General features: G+C 29.9%; 1 protein-coding gene across 5 annotated transcripts in view; it reads left to right on the top strand.

The window, feature by feature from the left end:
* The first annotated feature begins 3,151 nt into the window (after positions 1-3,151).
* The window catches only part of LOC110655183 (uncharacterized), a 19,640-nt gene continuing 2,293 nt past the window's right edge, over positions 3,152-20,498 (top strand). The window contains exons 1-10 of one of the 5 annotated variants that reach the window (XM_058131676.1): positions 3,152-3,468; positions 4,220-4,291; positions 4,366-4,490; positions 4,600-4,760; positions 5,787-5,856; positions 6,457-6,511; positions 6,988-7,071; positions 13,125-13,163; positions 13,273-13,319; positions 13,556-13,867. In XM_058131676.1, the coding sequence (XP_057987659.1) occupies positions 3,307-3,468; positions 4,220-4,291; positions 4,366-4,490; positions 4,600-4,760; positions 5,787-5,856; positions 6,457-6,511; positions 6,988-7,071; positions 13,125-13,163; positions 13,273-13,319; positions 13,556-13,667 (927 nt within the window). In that variant the 5' untranslated portion in view covers positions 3,152-3,306 and the 3' untranslated portion in view covers positions 13,668-13,867. Of the gene's footprint in view, positions 3,469-4,219; positions 4,292-4,365; positions 4,491-4,599; positions 4,761-5,786; positions 5,857-6,456; positions 6,512-6,987; positions 7,072-9,075; positions 9,115-13,124; positions 13,164-13,272; positions 13,320-13,555; positions 13,868-20,498 lie in introns of those variants that run through there. The other 4 variants (XM_058131674.1, XM_058131678.1, XM_058131675.1 and 1 more) reach the window with 4 other exon arrangements.

The raw sequence follows: 20,498 nt of genomic DNA on the forward strand, positions 1-20,498 counted from the left end.
GATGTTTCAAGTTCCTGGCAAGGACAAACAGATTTAGTTAGAAAAGAGTTTCTGATAAGAAAATCTAATTAATCAATAACTGGAATTAAAAGAGAACATAATATTCATAGCAAATGGGGTTTGACATAAACCATGACTCCAGCTCGAATTAGGATTTTGTAACAGAGCGATTATAGTGCATGGTAACATATGATTATAGGTTCATTTAAGGTATTTCTTATTACTGATTGGGTGGCTATGGCACGCTATGCTAGGTGTCAACCATGGTCTATGAGATACCTAAAATGATTTAGAGAAATCATTTATGGTAAGAAAGAGTTCTGATGATATTAAGAGTTAATATCATATCTCATTGCCAATTAGTAATGAGCCTAGTAAGTCACACACATACACAAGACAATCACCAAGTAAAATGTGATTTAATTGATTAATTAAAAAGTTTAATTAATTAATTAAATAGGTTTAGTTTGCAATAAGATTGCAAAGTCCCTAGCATGACTTGAAACCAAATCTAAGTTATTAGATGTATAGTATATATTAAATTTATATTTAAAGTGTTTAAATATGAATTTAATTGTGAGAAATTAATTAATAAAGATTAATTAATTAATTTATATTTAATATAAATTGATTATAAGAGGAGAAATAATGATTTTGAGTTGAGAACTCAAAATTATAACATAAGAGTAATTTGATCATTTCACATGGTGACATGTGGCACCATGAGATGGTGACACATGGCATCATATAAGCTTGTCATTTGTCTTTCTATCATGTAATATGATCAAAGTCAATATTAAGTCTAACTTTAACACTTGGCTTAATGTGATTGAGTCAATTAAAAATAAGATACAATGAGGTGGTGACATGTGGCATATGGTTTAAGTGACTTAATGACCTAATTATATAAAAGGGAAAAGAAAAGAAGAAACACAACACTCTTATTCTCTTCCTCAAGGTGGCGGCACATCTCTCTCCCTCTCCGCTTCATCTTGTCTCATCAATTCAAAAAGAATTCTCCAAAATCCTTTGAATTAAAATTGCTAGAAATTATTTCTAGTGTCCTATATATACATACTACCTCTTTAAAGGTAAAAACCCAATTTATAATTGGTTGGCAAAGGCTTGAGAAGCAAATTGGGGGCTGTCCATTGATGATCTTAGTGTGGACAAACTAAAGGGACAACACTTGGGGTCCTAGGTGCTTTCTAAAGGTGCCAATTACATCCATAGTGCATCAAAGAGATTAGTGTTCTAACTTCTCTTTTAAACTAGGGTTTAAATGATTTAATTTGTTAATTCACAATCTTGAATGGCAAAGATAGATCCTAATACATATTAAAAGTTTTTTAATATATAATTGAGCATTGAAATAATTAGGCACATAAGAGATGTGGTATGATACATGTAATCCTAAAAAAAAAAAAATTTGAAATTCAATACTATAATGTAACAATTTTTCACGCTTTCGCTCCTTCAGTTGGTGGCCAGAGTCTAGCCAGCAACTATAAAAAGGGTTGTTGGGGGGGTGGGGGGAGGAAGAGCGTGGCGAGAGGGAGAGGGAAGAATGTGGGAATAGGGGTGAGCATTCGGTTCGAACCGAACCGAACCAAATTAAATTATAAAAACTGAATTTTAAATTTCAGAAGTCGAACTGAACCGAAATGAAAAATCAAATCAAACCGAACCGTTATATTTTCGGTTTGGTTCAATTTAAATAGATCGAGTTTGATTTTTGATTGATTTTTTAATTTAGATTTGATTTTTAAGTTATTTGGTCTAATTTTGACTTTGGTTTGAACCTAATAACCATTAATCAATGAAATTAAATAATTAATATATATATATAATTAAATATAATTCATAAATTTCCCATAAAATAAATCAATTCAAAAATCGATTCGGTTCGATTTAATTTAATTTGATTTGAATATATAAATTACTATTCGGTTCGATTCGATTTAACTAATTTTTTTTTTTCAAAATTGAATCGAACCGAAATAATCGAAATTTTTATAATATAAAACCGAACTGAACCGATAGAATTTTAAAATCAAATCGATTGAACCGAATTAACTCAATTTAATTTAATTTTTTAATTTAAACCGAATTCTTCTTAGCCCTATATGGGATGGAGAATGAGAAAAATCAATCATCGAAATTTTTTTTTTAATTTCCTGCACACACACTGTCCAAGAATCCTCACTTGTCATTATCACTACTTTTTCATTTCATTCATTCATTTATCTCTTGTATATATATATTAAAATACTAATAAATTTAAAAATATCTTAATTAAATTTATCAAGAAAATATTTTTTCAAAAATAATTATAATAATACAAATAACAAATAAAATAATAATAATAATAATAATAATACATATAAAAATAATATTCATTTAAAAAAAATATTATTGTGAAAATATTAATTTAAAATGATGAATAAACATTAATAAATTATTAACTTAATAAAAAACTATTTATTAAAAAATTAGGTTGTGACACTTGTAGAGTTTTTGTTTATCAACTGTTAGAATTCGTTGGTGATGCAGTCATAGAACATCTGATTACAAAGCACTTGTTTTTCACATATACAAATCTTCTTTGAGGCCACTTGACAAATTTTGCAAAACTATTGTAAACAATGAAAACTTTGCACTGTGTTGCAGTTAAACAAAAGCTCATGTGCATCTTCGATATAAAGAAATTACTTTTGTTCTGGAGGTCATTATAGTTTTAGTTTAAGATATTGTTGAATAGTGTTCTTGTTAAGTTGAAATCATAAACAAAGACAAAAATGCATTGAATATATATATATATATATATATATATAACAAGTTAAAAGTGATTCTTTATTGTTATTGCATAATGAACTGCCAAGAATTTAGAGAGAAGAAGCGACATATTAAAAAAATTAAGTAAAAATTATTTTTATTATAACGTTTTATTATATGGTATAAGATATATTTATAACTTTAACTTTTATAAATTTTTTTAATTATTATTTCCTTCATTTTTATATTAAATTAGAGAAAAAAAATTAGAAATGAAAAAAGAATTTATTTTTATTAGTTTCTCCTTTTTTTTATAATTATTGTTTAAATAAAAAAAAAAATATTTTTTCCCTTCCCTTCAAATAATCTTCCTTCAGACGCGCGGGTCCTATTTGTCCATATCACATCCACATTTTCTTTCTGTTGATAGTTCTGGTTTCATCTTCTCTTCAATGTCCAACCTCACAATCCCAATTGTAACACCAAACAACAAGAAAGAAGATACTCTCTGCTACAAATTGGATTAAACCCATGGAAACATTTACATTACCGTATCCCTATAATGGTTATGGTGGTGGGTATTGCTCATCTTCTTCACCCTCTTCTTCTTCTTCATCATCTTCTTCTTCTTACTACAACAAGATTGTTATTGTAATGGGGAAGAGCAAGAAGCCTCGCCCTCCTCCTCCAAAGGTTCCCTTTTCTATTCTACTTCTATTACTTTTTTATTATGATATTGGTTGCAAATTGTGTTTCTCTGCTCTAATCTAACACTAATCGATTATCATCATATGTACTCTCCAATTGATTTATAATCTTTACTGGGTAGTCCTCAGTTGTTCAGTACCAAATTTATCCCAAGCTTGCCTTTACTTATTTTGATTGATAATCTTAATTATGGTTGTCTGATGGGTACTGCTAGATTTTTTTTTTTTTTGTGCTTTGTACTATTGTGGTCCCATTTGCCAATATTTCATCTTGCTGCAATGAGTAACAGTTGATTTGGGGGTTAAAGGATAATGGCCATAACAATGATTAACAGTTGCAAAGGCCATCATGTATGTAATCTAATGGCTTTACTTTGGTGTCTTTTAGAGGGATGTTATGTAATGCCTTGCAACTCTATGGGAGTTTAAAAATACTACTGTATAATGGCTGCTTTTTTAAAACCATGAAGATTATATTTGCTTGAGGAATGTGACTTAAACTTGCTCTCGGATCTTGTAGTGAACTTTGATAACAGGTATTCTTCCAGTCCTGGAAACAGTTTGGAGGTGTTATAGTCTAATTAATTTCATTTTTTCTGTTGAAATTGATACTATTTCGTTTTCAGCCTTTCAACTTTTTAATTGACAATGGTATCAAAACATTATTTAGCAAATTTTACATATGAATGTGGTTTAATTTCCGTATTATACAGTTTTAACAATCATTTCACTGATAGGGTTCTGAGCCAGCTCCTCCAAGAATTACATCAAATCTCAAGCAGAATTTGCAGTTTTTGAAGTTATGGAAGGTGGGTTATGTGCTGAGACCTGTAAAGCTTGTTTAGGTCCCTATCCTCTATCTAATCAAATGTACATTCAGTAGGAATTTCAAAAGAGGAAGTCTAGCACACCCAAGCCTGCTACCAGTTACCGCAAAAAGAAAGTGGACAACGAAGACCTTCCAGAAGATACAGAACTCTATCGTGATCCTACCTTGTCCCTCTACTAGTAATACTCTTTCCAGGTTCCTTTCTTATTGGAGTTCGCTATTTCAGCCATCAAGTTTTTAGACTCTTGGAAAAGGATTTTTGTTTGATCTACCAATTATAATTTACAGTACAAACCAGGTTATAGACAACACAGTCCCCGTCTTGCTTGTCGATGGCTATAATGTATGTGGCTATTGGGCGAAGCTGAAGAAGCATTTTATAAATGGACGACTTGATATTGCCCGACAAAAATTAATTGATGAACTTGTAACATTCAGTATGCTTAGAGGTTTGCACTTTGTTCCCTTGAATAAAGAGGAATGCTTACATGCAGTTTATTCTAATCTCATTTTGAAGTGAAAGGTTTAGATGATTTATTGCATAGGATACGTGCAATGGGCAAGGGTGAAATGTTCCAATATTACTTACATATATATGCCTGTGTCTGTTCTCTTTCATGAAAGTAAGGTGGAAAATATATATTTTTTTTTCTGCATTTTATGCATGTTCTCTGCAGTATGCCAGTATCTGTCACTTCCTTCACATATTCTGCATTCCTAGAGTACAAGTTTCCAATGTGATTAATGTATATCATCATTATATGGTGGATGCACATCAGTGGCATGAAATTAACTGCTATGCCATAAATTTCACTAGCAGTCAAAGTGAAAGAGGTTGAAGAATTTGTCATTATTATGCGTTAGACAGTTAGAGGCTGAGGCTGTGAATCCTTTTTCATGCCAAAGCCTTTTGCGAAACAAATCACTATTACTGAAGTTTCCTTGAATATGATACATGGTAAGCCCTGCAGCTTTTATCGCTTCAGGGGTTTGGATGATCTTCTTCTTCCTCTTCTTCCTCTTCTTCCTTCCCTTTTCTCTTTTTGGGAAGAAAACTGTTGAGAACTCTGTCTTCTGTTTCATTTTCCTTTCTTCCTCCCTCTCTACTTCAAAACAGTGAAACAAAAAGGGGTAGGAACAATTGGTTATGTTGTGTGCTGAAGCTGCTATTGCTTGGATATTTTGCATAAGAATGGAGTGATTCAGTTGTTCTTTGAGTACACACTTCAATTATCAATTAAATTGTGGCAAAATGAAAAAAAATTGAGACCTGTGAACATGACATTCTTACTTTAGCTAGTTTACAATCTGAATAAGGTTTTCCAGTTAATGGTCCTCAGTCTTTTACGTACTTTGAATTTTGGCTCTGTTTTGTTATGTTGTGTTTAGCATCAGAGAATAGATGTTTGTGCATTGGCAATGGAGTTCATGCATAATACATTTATGTCTTTATCTCTGTCTGCTAATGTTTACAGAGGTGAAAGCGGTAGTTGTCTTTGATGCCATGATGTCAGGGCTTCCTACGCACAAGGAAAATTTCGCTGGGTACAGTTTATTATCCTAAGCTATAATTGAAACTCCCTTCCTCTCCCCCTTCTTTTATTTAATTCTTCCTGTTGATAACTAATAACTAAGAGTGGTGTCATTAATCGAAATTAAATAAATAAAATATTCTGTCATCTTTGCTTTGTAACAATAAGCTAACCTAATGAAATTAGCTTATTGTGACCTTGTGCATGTGCACCTATGCATACACATATTTGGATGCATGTTTCTGTAATGGAGTACATGCCCTTTCCTTGAATGCACTGCTTACAAAGTTTCTCATACATGCTTGTTATTTCCATTGAATAACTAGAGTAATAGGGATTCAAGGGTGTCTACTGTAACTTTAATTGAAGATTTTGATTTCACAAAACAATCCTGGAAAAATGCTGTCCTCTACTTTCTTTCTCCGGTAGGCAACATTGGATATGGCTCAGGACTCAGGACTCAGAATCCTATTGTTATTGACCTTACTATCTAATTTTTTATTGAAAATTGTGTTGTTAAATTGTTTATTTATGAAGTTTGTTTTTTCTTCCCTAGTCTTTATTCACATATACATTTTTCACATTTTGACTTTATCAATTTGCATTTTTCTAGTGTTGATGTGGTTTACTCGGGTGAATCATGTGCTGATGCATGGATCGAAAGAGAGGTTTGTTCTGACATCAAGCTAATAAGGAAATAACATCTTCGCTTTCATATATGTTCATAATAGAAAGCTTTAATATGCATGGACTGAGTGCCCTGTGTGTTCCTTAATGGTTGTAGCTCCTTATTTCTGTTGGCTTGGATGTCGTCACTTCTCTATCATTATCCATCAATGGAACTCAATTATAGTAGGATTACTGAGTTCTTTTCATGCCACATCTTTTTTCCCTGTCCCTCCTTTTTTTTGTTAATGTACCTCATTTAGAGTATGGGAATTAGTGCCAAACACAAACTCTGTATTGGTTGCCATGTTTGCTCTAATGTTGTCCTTATATGTTACTCTGATTGTATACCCTACAATTATCGTTGATTATAGGCTGCTCATGTAACTACTGCATTCATTATCATAGAGTCATTGGAACACTAAAGACTCACACTTACACACACTTAGTTGAAAGACTTATCTGGTTTCACTAACAGGTTACTGCCTTGAAGGAGGATGGATGTCCAAAGGTTTGGGTTGTGACTTCTGATCATATGCAACAACATGCGGCGCACGGAGCAGTATGCATTCTTTGGATAGTTTACTATTGTTGCATTGAATTTCCTTGATCTAGTAAACTTTGATTTGCACTTATGACTTATGCTTTAGAAATAACCAATTTTGGCCTATACTTTAGTTGTTGGGTGCTCTTGTGGTTAGGCCTCCAAAACCCTGTTAGTTATGTGTAAAATTAAGGTAAATTACTAAATCCCTTTATGTTGGCAAAATTATACACTTTGGTCCATGTCGTTTCAAAATTAGCGATTTCAGTTCTTACACCTCCTAACCACCATCAGTGAAAAGCATGCAATTTTGAGAGACTAAATTGTTTTATAATATAAGGACCAAAATTTGATATGATTTCAGATAATAGGAAATAAAGTGTAATACTAAAAATTTATAGTTTTATAATTAAGGATTAAAGTGTTGATTCATTAAGAAACCATGGGGGTCAAAATTATTAATATTGAAGTAGTAAAGATCAAAGTGTATATTATGGAAAATTTCAATGGGGTTTTAGTAACTTACCTTAAATTAACTTATAAAAAGAAAAATAGGGTCACATAATGATAAATTTGGTAGCCTAATATCAGTAGATCCTTCTTTCTATTGACTTATCCCTCTATATCGGCCATATTGGAAATTAATTTTGCATAGAATTGAATGGGTTTTCATGACCTGGCAGCGCAATTGCACCTTATAACCATTGGCAAAGTTGGTTATATCCAAGTACAGTTGTAAGTATGATTTTAATATTAGAGTTTAAAACAGGTGTGTAGAAGTAGAAATAGAATCACATCCCACTTATAAATAAAAATATTATAGGGAATAGAAGTCCTTATAAACAATTTAAAATCATGATTATAGTAGTAAGACTTACATTTCCCTCAATACTCATACTCAACTAGGCATTGGTCCCAAATTAGTTGATTCAATTTTCTCTGTTTCGCTCATTCTAGGAGTACATCTTTACAAAGATCTAGAACTTTTAAATTCTTTCTCACTATATCCCCCACGCTTCACTCAATAAATAATATAGATTGAAATAGAATTAGGAAATCGTATTGTATAGAAAATCCTATAATTGTTGGGATTATAAATTAAATAAAATAGAAAATAAAAGATTGAAAATGCAATTAGTGAATCTTATAGGTAGTAGAAATTTAGAGTTTCAGTAATGTAAAAGTATCTGAAATTTTATTTTGTTCATGATGTAATATTTGGTTGTCTTTACAAAAGTTCTGGCTGGCTGCAAAAGCTTAAGTGTCAGTTTAATAGATGAAGTTAGAATGTGAAGGCCATTGGTCAAATCATTGCTATGTATCAGTTCCATTGCTGCTTCTTATTAAATAACAATAACTAAGCCTTAATCCTAAATTGGTTGGGGTCAGTTATATGGATTTTTTTTTTGCCATTCAGCTCTATTATACACAAGGTCCTCAACTCCTCATCAATATCCAAAACTTGTAAATCCTTTGATGTTATTTCCCTCAACGTCATCTTAGGCCTCCCCCTTTCTCTTCTCCCTCCTTCCCCTACTAACCTATCACCCTTTCGTATTGGGGCATTTGACTCTCTGTGTTGTGCATGACCAAATCATATTAAACGATCCCCCTTCATTTTATTTCCAATATGTGCCATGTGTATTGTCTAGAGGATGTGGTTATTTTTAATCTTATCCATTATCGTGTTCTTTATATCATATGAAACCATACGATATAAATGCTGCTGCTTATTAAAAATTGTACCAAAATTAACCATCCTGTATTTTCTTTGTTTTGGAATCAGCTTTCAGTATCTTTTTTTTTTTTTTTTTGCCTATGTTTTTTGGTCAAGATATCTCACTTGTTTTTCTAGAAATTAAGTAACATTCTGCATTTACTTGTTATGTAATGATACGACATGTGATCTTGATATACCATCTAGTTTACCCTATATATATATTGACATTTAACATACTGTGATATTGCTTTTATCATTATCTGTCAACCGCCTGATGGGCTAGTTTCGTATTGTGTTGTTAGGGAGCCTTTGTTTGGAGTTGCAAGGCTTTGGTTTCTGAAGTGAGCAATATCCTGTTTTAGGCAATCATATTGTATAGAAAATCCTATTGTCGGGATTGCAAATTAAATAAAAAGAAAATTAAAAGGTTGAAAATGCAATTAGTGAATCTTATAGGTAATAGAAATTTAGAGTTTCAATAATGTAAAAATATCTAAAATTTTTATTTTGTTCATGATGTAATATTTGGTTGCACTATTTTGTCTTTACAAAAGTTCTGTCAGCATCTATACTATCACATGGTTAAATATTTATAGATGAATTTTTTATCCAATGGCTGGCTGCAAGAGCTTGAGTATCCGTTTTTATAGATGTAGTTTGAATGTGAAGGCCATTGGTTGAATCATTGCTATGTATCAGTTGTATTGCTGCTTCTTTTTAAAAATTTTACCAAAATTAACCATCATTTATTTTCTATGTTGGAATCAGCTTTCAATGTGTGTGTATATTTATATATATTTGCCTATGTTTTTAGGTCAAAATATCTCACTTGTTTTTCAAGACAATAAGTAGCATTCTGTATTTAGTTGTTATGTAATGATAACAGCAACTCCGGTCCCAAGTCCGGATAAAGGAGGAGGGTTGTGGTAGGTGACAACTAGCGTAAAAATTTCGTCACACCTTATGATATGGATTTAAATGATATAAATGTTGGGGCGTCCTCTACTAACGACGCGCTACATCGGAGCCCGGGTGTAGTGAGAAATATGCAAGGGTGTAGGGAGTTCACCGAAAGCGACGCTCCATGCCGGTGCCCGGGTGTGGTGTTAAGTGAGCACGGGTTCCCACATCATGGACGGGTGTGGGTAAAGAAGTTATTCCATAGGACAGATAGTAGAACAGATAGTGAAACAGAACACAAGATAGACATAGAAAATAATAGAAGATATCATAGAAGGAGACCAATTAGGAAGGAGCAGGTTAGGAGGAGGATCAGGGTTGGTACTTGGAATGTTGGATCACTTACAGGAAAATTAATGGAGCTTGTGGATACCTTGGAAAGGAGAATGGTGAATATTGCTTGCATTCAGGAGACTAAATGGGTAGGAGAGAAAAGTAAGGAAGTAGATAATTCAGGGTACAAACTGTGGTTTACCGAAAAGGAGAGAAATAAGAACGGAGTGGGCATAATCATAGACAAGACATTGAAAGACGCAGTAATAGCTGTGAAAAGAGTAGGAGATAGAATTATATTAGTAAAGCTAGTACTAGAAGGAGAAACAATAAATATAGTTAGTGCTTATGCCCCACAAATAGGACTAGACAGTGAGAGTAAACAAAGGTTTTGGGAAGATATGGATGATTTAATGCAAAGCATACCGAATGAAGAGAGTGTTTTCATTGGTGGAGATTTGAATGGACATGTAGGAAGTGATAGACAAGGTTATGAGAATGTTCATGGAGGTTTTGGTTTTGGAAGTCGAAACGAGGAGGGAAAAAGCATCTTGGATTTTGCTATGGCATACGACCTAATACTAGCAAATACCTACTTTATAAAAAGAGAGTCACATTTAGTGACTTTCAAAAGTGGGCAACATAAAAGCCAAATCGACTTCCTCTTAACCAGGAAGACAAATAGAGCTCTATGCAAGAATTGCAAGGTCGTTCCAGGAGAGGCTTTAACAAGTCAACATCGGTTGGTGGTCTTGGATGTCAATTTTAGGAATAATTCAAGTAAGGTCAGAAGAAATAGTGTAGCTCAAACAAAGTGATGGGAGTTCAAAGGAGTAAAGCAAGTGAAGTTCAAAAATGAGCTTATCGAGTCCGAAGTATGGAAGCTGGGTATGGAAGCTGGATATGGAGGCCAATGATATGTGGATACAGATAGCATCAAAGATTAGAAAAGTAGCTAGAAAAGTACTTGGAGAGTCTAAAGGACATGGACCACCCTCAAAAGAGAGATGGTGGTGGAATGAGGAACTACAAAAGGCAGTGAAGAGAAAAAGAGAATGGTATAAGAAATTACCTAAATGTGATAATAATGAGGCATATGAACAGTACAAGATAGCAAAGAAAGAGGCAAAAAAGGCAGTTAGTCAAGCAAAAGCACAAGCCTTTGAAAAGTTATATGAGAAACTTGGAACTAAAGAAGGGGAGAAAGATATTTATAGATTAGCAAGGAGGAGAGAAAGGAAATGTCAAGATCTCAATCAAGTTAGGTGCATTAAGGATGAAGGAAAAATGTTGGTGAAAGATGAGGACATTAAAGAAAGATGGAGAAATTATTTTAATAATCTCTTTAATAATAGTCAAAATGGTAATAGCGTGAATATAGATTATAGAACAATAGAAAAGAATGTGAATTATACTAGAAGGATTAGATCTTTAGAAGTAAAGGAAGCACTTAAGAGAATGAAAGTGGGTAAAGCCTATGGACCCGATGAAATACCAATTGAAGTGTGGAAGTGTTTGGGAGATATGGGAGTGGCATGGTTAACTAAATTATTTAATAAGATTCTAAACTCAAAGAAAATACCTGATAAATGGAGGAGGAGTATCTTAGTATCTATTTTTAAAAATAAAGGAGACATACAGAGTTGCTCAAACTATAGGGGAATTAAACTCATGAGCCATACTATGAAGTTGTGGGAGAGAGTTATGGAGCATCGACTATGTCATGATACTCTATCTCTCTCAATCAATTTGGTTTCATGCCCGGTCGTTCAACTATGGAAGCGATCTTTCTCATTAGAAGCTTGATGGAGAAATATAGAGATGTGAAGAAAGATCTACATATGGTTTTATTGATTTGGAGAAGGCTTATGATAGTGTTCCAAGAGATGTCTTATGGAATGTGTTAGAACAAAAGAGGGTATCTATTAGGTACATACAAGTGTTAAAAGATATGTATGAAGGAGCAACTACTATTGTGCGCACAGTGGGAGTGGACACAAGAGATTTTCCGATCTCAATTGGATTACACCAAGGATCAGCCATAAGCCCTTACCTTTTTACATTAATTTTAGATGAATTGACGAAACATATACAAGAGAGTATTCTTTGGTGCATGATGTTTGCGAATGATATTGTTCTGATAGATGAGACACGAGAAGGAGTCAATAGAAAGCTAAAGCTTTGGAGAAGTACTCTAGAGCCAAAGGGTTTTAAGTTAAGTAAAACGAAGATAAAATACATGCATTGCAAGTTCAGTGAAGGCCAAACTGGTGATAGGGAAGGAGTTAGTTTGAATGGAGTGGTACTGTCCCAAAGTAATCGCTTTAAATATTTAGGCTCAGTCTTTCAAGTAGATGGGGGATGTGAGTAGGATGTTAGTCATAGGATTAAAGCCGGATGGTTGAAGTAGAGACGTGCCACGGGAGTTTTATGTGATCGTAAGATTTTCAATAAGTTGAAAGGAAAATTTTACCGTACAGCCATACGACCGGCTATGTTATATGGTAGTGAGTGTTGGGCACTGAAAGAGTCTTATGCGTCTAAAATAAGAGTTGCAGATATGAGAATGTTAAGGTGGATGAGTGGCCATACTAGACTAGATAAAGTCCGTAATGAGAGTATTAGAGAAAAGGTAGGAGTGGTGCCAATTGAAGATAAGTTGAGAGAAGGGAGATTGAGGTTGTTTGGTCATGTGAAGCATAGACATACGGAAGCTCCAGTTAGACAAGTAAAGCACATTAGGTTAGAGGATAGAAAGAAAAAAAGGGGTAGACCTAAATTGACTTGGAGGAGAGTAGTACAACATGACCTAGAAGCATTACACATTTCTGAGGATTTAATCCAAAATCGTTTAGAGTGGAGAAAGCGAATCCATATAGCCTACTCCAAATTTTTGAGATTAGTTAAGTTGAGTTGAGTTGTATGTAATGATAACAGCATGTGATCTTGATATACCATCTGATTTACCTTATTTCTTGAACTATTGATGAATAAATCGCATGTATCTTGTGTGTGTGTATATATATATATATATATATTGACATTTAACATACTGTGATACTGCTTTTATCAATATCTGTCAACCACCTGATGGGCTTGTTTCATACTGTGTTGTTAGGGAGCCTTTGTTTGGAGTTGCAAGGCTTTGGTTTCTGAAGTGAGCAATATAATGTGTTTCATTTATTTTCTTGCTGTTTAATTCTCCATTCTTGCAATTACTAATGAACTATTTCGATTTTCCTTCTCTCTTAATGTTTCGGGTGTAGATTAAGGCATCACACAAGGAAATAGAGAAGATGCTTCAAGAACAAAGGTGTGCTCCATTTGAATGTACATTTTATTGACTGCAAATGGTTTATAACATAAGAATTATGAATGTTGTATCTCTAACAAAACATCCTTATCTACCGATGGGTGGGGTGGGTTATGGCATTTAGTAACCTTGCATCTTTCTCTAGCTCTCTCTACTGGTCTGGATTTATAGTCTATTAGAATATTACATTTCCTCTTGATACTGAGATTGGTTTATTATTTTGTTAATCTTCTCAGGCCCTCTTCTTTTCAAGGTAGATTGTTAAAGCACAATCTTGATTCTGAAGTTGTAGATGCTCTCAAGGATCTAAGGAATAAGCTAGCTGAGAATGAGTCAAAAAATAGGTGATCTAATTTAGTTCTAGAATTTAGAACTTAGAACTCTGAATATACCCTTTACCTTGGACAATGGTCCTTGTTCAACTTTGGTCTAAATTTTTGTTAATAATTGTATAGGAGGGATTCAGTGTTACTGTCCATTTATTTCAAAGTACCCTAGAGGAAGTGTTAGATGCTGCACTCCATTATTATTTCCATCTTTCTTCATTAGGCTTTAACTTCTACACAAACTGTAGATTTTCCTCCAAATTTGTACTTTGTGGGGTTCTTCAGATTTGTTTGACACTGCTGTTGAAGTTGCCATAGAACATTAAAAAATAATTTAAAATTAAATTTAATAAATTTTTGTCATTAAAATACTAAATAACAAAATAATTTTTTGCTGCTTTCTTTTTTATAGTATTTAAAATGGTTTTTTTTTTTCTTTATGAAAAGTAATTTTTTTTTTGGAGAAAATAGATAGGACTTAACTCTATTTTAAATACCTTATCCCAAATCAAAATCACATCCTCTTACGTTTAGGCATAATCGTCTAAAATTTACAAGTAAAACTATAATTTAGGCACTTCATTATATATATATATATATAACATTCCCATTTCATTACGAAATAACTAAAGGTACCATATTTGAATTTGACATTATATTGGCTTTTTATGATTTCCCCATAAATGGAACTAAATAAAAATTTAAATTAAAGTTAGTCAAATATAAATATATCATTAAAAAATTGAGGATTTAACCCAAAATCGTTCAGAGTGGAAAAAGCGAATCCATATAGCCGACCCCAAATTTTTGAGACAAAGGCTTAGTTGAGTTGAGTTGAGTATTAAAAAATTGAATTCTGCAAAAAATTGGAATTTGATTCTTATTTTCATGGTATACCCAATGTAGCCTTATTATTTTAATATTTCCTGATAATAAGCTACGTTAAATATTGTATTATTTATTGCTCTTTTACTAAAAAAATGTAATAAACATACAAATATAAATAAAATTAAAAATAGTAAATACACAATAAATAATATTTTGTTAAAAAACCAATTTCTTTCAATTCTGTGTGTATATATAAATATATATTTTAATTTCTTAGGGTTTATTTGTATAGGCAACATTTTGAAGTTGCAGTCTGGACTTTGGTTGTGGGCCTATTATAATATCTATTGGGCCATCCTTGATGATTGGATTTGAGCCCTTTTGTTCCTGCCTTTCTAGCTTTTTATTTTTATTTTTATTTTATTTTATTTTATTTTATTTTATTTTATTTATTTATTTTTTTTTTAAGGATTGAAGAGTGAAGGATCTTTGCCAATGCCATTGTGGTAAGGGTTAATGATAGAAATAACAAAAAATAATAATAATAATTTATTTAATCTATTGTGTAAAATCAGTCCCCAAACTTTTATTGTTTTTTTATATTTAATAAAATTTTCAAAGATTTTACATTGTTATGGTAATTGTTTTTACTGTTATTAAAATTTTTTTCATAATAAATTGAAAATGTGTAGGATAAATAACTTTAGTTTCCATTAAAAAATTATTATGATTTTATTAAGAGTATATGTTCTCTGTCTGTCTTGTGTGTATTTTTTATAAAAAAAAAAAAAAAAAAATTGTTGTATAACGCTTAATTTATAATAGAAAATGTGATGAGCTCACTGTTATTAAACCCAAAATGATACGGTGGATTAACTCGATGAACAGATGATTCAAATATAAAATGTTAAACTAGTGATCCGTTAATTTAATGAACCATTAGATTTGCCAATTTAAAATATTTTAATTTAAAAAAATTTTAAGAATAATAATTATATTGATATTTTTATATTTAGTTAATGAAAAGCACATTATTTAGCTATTATTCTTTCATTTACTTTATAAAAAATTTTATATAATGATATATTTATTTTTTTATTTTTAATATATAATTAATATTCATAAATATTAAGAAGAATGTAACAATATTTCTATTTTTTACATTAACTATAAATATTGAAAATAAAATATTTAAAATTTAAATTATTTCATATAAATTTCAATAATATTATTAAGATATTGATAAATATAATTTAATAAATATTAAAATATTAATTTAAAAAAATTAATCAACTAATATAATTTAATTATATTAATAAATATAATACTTTACCTATTCATAAATAATAATCACGTTTAGAGTTTTCACGATAATTAAGAAAATTATTAAATAATTTTATTTTCATAAAGAAAGTACTAGTAATTAACTTAATCATCTTTTTTTTTAAATCAGAAGAAATGAATACTAATGTGATAAATAGTTGATTTAATTAAGAAGAATGTGATAATATTAATTTTAAAAAAATTATATAAATATTTATTATATTTTATAAAGATAAATGATAAAATTAAAAAAAATATTAACTCTCTTTAATTTTTTAAATATAATAAATAATTTTTAAAAAAAATTAAATATAATTATTATTTATAGACAAAGAAAATATTTAATAAACATAATGACTTATTACTCAAATTAATGATTTCTTTCAATCGAGTTAATATTGGAGTCAGAATTTAATAATTATGGATGGGTTTGGCATTGAGATCATAAATTGTTTTTATAATAATAAAAAAAATTGATAATAAAAAATGAAAATAAAAAGAAATTAGGAACATTCGGAAAGGTGTAAAAAGCAGAAGTGGATAATGTCAACTGCATACCATTTCCAAACATTATCTGATCAAATTCTGTCCTGAAATTTAGTGCATAGAGCATGCCCAATTCTTTCATTAGAAGCCACCGCTACTGATACAAATCAGCCAGGCATGAATTCTAATGATTAAAATTATTTTTAATAAAAAATATTATTTTAAATTTATTAAAAAATAATTTAAAAAATATTTTTTATTTTTTTTATATTTTAAATTTAAATTTTTTAATTTTAATTTTTAATTAATTTTATTTTTTTTTAAACATATTTAAATGTAATTTTTTTAATGGCAGTTTCAATAACATTACATCTCCATTTTTTTTTTTAATTTTATTTCTTTACAACTTCATATGTTTTAAAAATTACAATTTAGAAAATAACTTTTTGCATAAAATAAATATTCCATCATTTGCTTATATAATATGTAATTTTATATTCCAAACATTTTATTTTTTTAAAAAATTATTATTTAATCTCTATTTTAATAAAATTAATTATTTAATTTTTCATATTTTAAAAAAATATATTAATTAATCTCCATATATTTATTTCATTTATTTTTTTAATCATTTTAATTATTTTAGGAATTAATTTAAATTTATTCAATTTTTATAATTTGAAAAATACAATTATATAATTTCTTTATTTTTTAAACTTTAAGATATTTAGTTTTCTCTCTTTTGAATATATTAACTAACATAAAATTTAATTTAAATTGAATGAAAGGACTAAAGAGTAGATGAAATAAAAATATAAAAAATTAAATAATATAATTTTATAAAATAAAATAATTAAATAATTAATTTTATTAAAAGAGAAAAATTAAATAATAATTTTCTTTATATACATTTAAAAAGTTTATGATTTGATATGATTATTAGATTAAATTTACTATATTTTATGCCTATTCAAGTCATAATATACAACCATCATGACGCTCAAATTTGAGTAGTGACACCAACCCTTAATTGAATCTTGATGAAAAAGAACTAGATTGTTTTTAAAGATAAAATCTTTGGTCCAACTCCAGGCTCTACTTTCTATGGGCTGAATGGCCCTAGGGCCATCAACATTTAAGCTTCCAATATGCTATATTTGATATTACTATAGAGCTATATTCAAGCTTACAACATGCTATATTTTTTGGATATACCTAACAATATGCTATATTTAAATCTTTATATTATTTAAGTTTTTATATGAAAAATAATGAGATAAAAAATAAATATGATAATACCCAAGAAAAATTAGCTCAACGGTTAACAATTCAGCTCTTAATATATCTCATCAAGAATTCGAATTTCACTTATTGCTATTAAAGTTCTTTATGGATGGGCGAATGATCTGTAGATTGTTTCTTAATATAGAGATATAGAACTATTTTTAGATTCTTTATCTATAAGTTTAAGCTTTTAGGTTAAGTGATTCCTTAATATGGTATCAGAGTTTTTCAGATCAAAAGGTTTTGTATTTGAATCCTGATCACTCTTATTTATTAGTAAAATATTTTAGCATAAGGTAAAGGGTAAAGTGAGTCTGTATTTGTTCACACTTCAAGTCTAGTGGCTTTCGCATGCAGGGTTATAATAAAGAGATATAAAACTATTTTTAGATCTATTGTCTGTAAGTTTAAACTTTCAAGTTGAGTAATTCTTTAACATCTGTAACCCTAAGATGGAAATACCCCTTCTACCCACATGGTAATCAAATGTCTACTCATATAATTGAGATTGAAACAAAGTATGTGTCTATCCATGCATAATTGAAGACTTGTTTTAATCTTTTAGAAGATCGATATATCAATGACTTATGACAAGTGGTATTCCTTTTCTTGGTCAAAAAATTCTCTACCCTAACTCAGAGGCTAAGGTCCTATCACTCCCACATGCATAGCAGATATCAAATTAACTCCAACCCTAACCTCCCCAATTGAGATGGCAACTCACCATACACGTACACACAATTATTTTCATCCATCTTTATTTATAAATTTATATATACATCTACCCATAAATAAGTACTCTAGCAGGACAAGAATAATTTCGTCATTAATTAAATTAATAATTTAATAAATGAGATAATTAATTTCGATGGTTGTTTCTTCTACTTACTTGAAATGGGCGCAAAAAAGAATATACATATATGTATTGTAAATCATCACACTTAGAGAAGAGAGAAGGGAGAAGAGAGAAGGGAGAGAATATATATGAAGCATTCCATGCAGTGCATTTAGGGTTGTCAACTTCTTGCAGAGGTTGTAAAGAATCATTCACGAGACACCTGCCTGCCTTATTAACTCTAAAGAAAAAGGTACAAAACTTCAGATCCAAGAGGGAGAGAGAGAGAGAGAGAGAGAGAGAGAGAGAGAGAGAGATGCATAGGGCATACAACAACTCCACCTCTTGTAAGAGCATATTTAACTATATGAGCATTAAATGAAAAGTCAGATGGTCAATTGAGGGTCCAGGGTGTTGGTCTGGGATCGGATGGTCAAATTTTTGACTCTTTTAATTAAATCCAACGGTGATTGTGGACCCTCCTTTGTTAACTGTGATCATCTTGCTATTGCCTCTGTCAAGTCACATTGAATTGCCCCACCTCTTGTCTTTTATATACCTGTATCATAAATTATTCTAATAAATATGCCAATCTAGCCAATTGGTTCTATACATAAATTATTCTAATAAATATGCCAATCTAGCCAATTGGTTCTATATATATATATATATATATATATATATATATATATATATATATATATATTTTAATACAGATGATTTATCTTTAATTCAACTAAAAGAGATAAATTTAATATGATATATGAAAATTGTATTTAATTAATGCATACTCATTGATCCATGATTAGGAATGGCAATTATTTTCAAGTATTTCATCTATTTGTATTTTAGGATGAATTTGAATAATATATAATTGAGTTTGAGATTAATTTTAATTTAAAAAATAATATATTCATAAGCTTGATTTATATATTAAATATTCGTTATTAAATTTATTTATATAAATAATTAATTAAATATAATATATTTTAATAATAATATTTATAAATTTAAATTTTATATTTTAAATAAATAAATTTTAATATTTTATAAGATTATTAAATTTGAAAAAATATATAAATTATTAATAAAAATATTTTTTATATAAATTATTAATTAAAACATATAAAATTTTACGGGTTCAGATAATATTCTAAGTAATTATTATAATGGAGTTTGGGATTTGATACAAATAATTTAGGATAAATTTTTATTAGATTTTGAGATAAATTTATATATTAAAATATTTAATTGAGTTTGAATTCAAATATATATGATGATTTTTTTAATATGATATTCATTATAAATTTTTTTTATTTAAATTTGGTCTATCATAATTTTAAGATAAAAGATATACCGTGGAACTTTTATATATATATATATATATATATATATATATATATATATATATATATATATATATATATATATATTAAATTCATGATGAATTAGGCCTATATAAAAATTTTCCGTCCATTACTATCTCCATCGGTGATGACCAGTCATTGATTGAATTAATTGCGATTTATGCAATTAAGAGTCGGCAAAAATTAGGATGAAGAGTACACATAGGAAAATGTCTGAGCTTCAAAAGAAAAGTTGTACTGAAATCTACAAACTGACAAGTCTATATGTTGGGATTGATCCGGGTAAGGTTCTGACCAACTAAGCTCTGGTCATGGTTTATATGTATGGTGGGGCTAGGGCATGGCGGTGATAGACAGCGATGGCTTGTGGATTGGAGAGGACTATTAGACTGAGGCTGTGTGGAGCTTTATATGCCTACCAAACTTTCACTCATTTTTAGTGCCATTATGGCTTTACCAAACTTCACCGATCCATGCTAATGAGAATATCACATTCTTAGGGTTTTCCATGTGGACGATGACGATTCCCATGCATTTTCTTCGATTTTTCTTTTTCTTTTCGATGCAAAGATTGCACTGTTTTATCCAAGTGTGGATTTGAACTTTTCTAATCTCTCCACATGCTTGTTATTATCGTTAGTTGCATTAATAAAGACCATATATATAAGTCAGTATCTTTATTATTTTTTTTTATTGACGGTTAAGAGTATTTTTAAGATAATTTTCATGT

The sequence above is a fragment of the Hevea brasiliensis genome, chromosome 13, assembly GCF_030052815.1.
Source record: "Hevea brasiliensis isolate MT/VB/25A 57/8 chromosome 13, ASM3005281v1, whole genome shotgun sequence".
In the NCBI taxonomy this organism is placed as follows: Eukaryota; Viridiplantae; Streptophyta; class Magnoliopsida; order Malpighiales; family Euphorbiaceae; genus Hevea; species Hevea brasiliensis.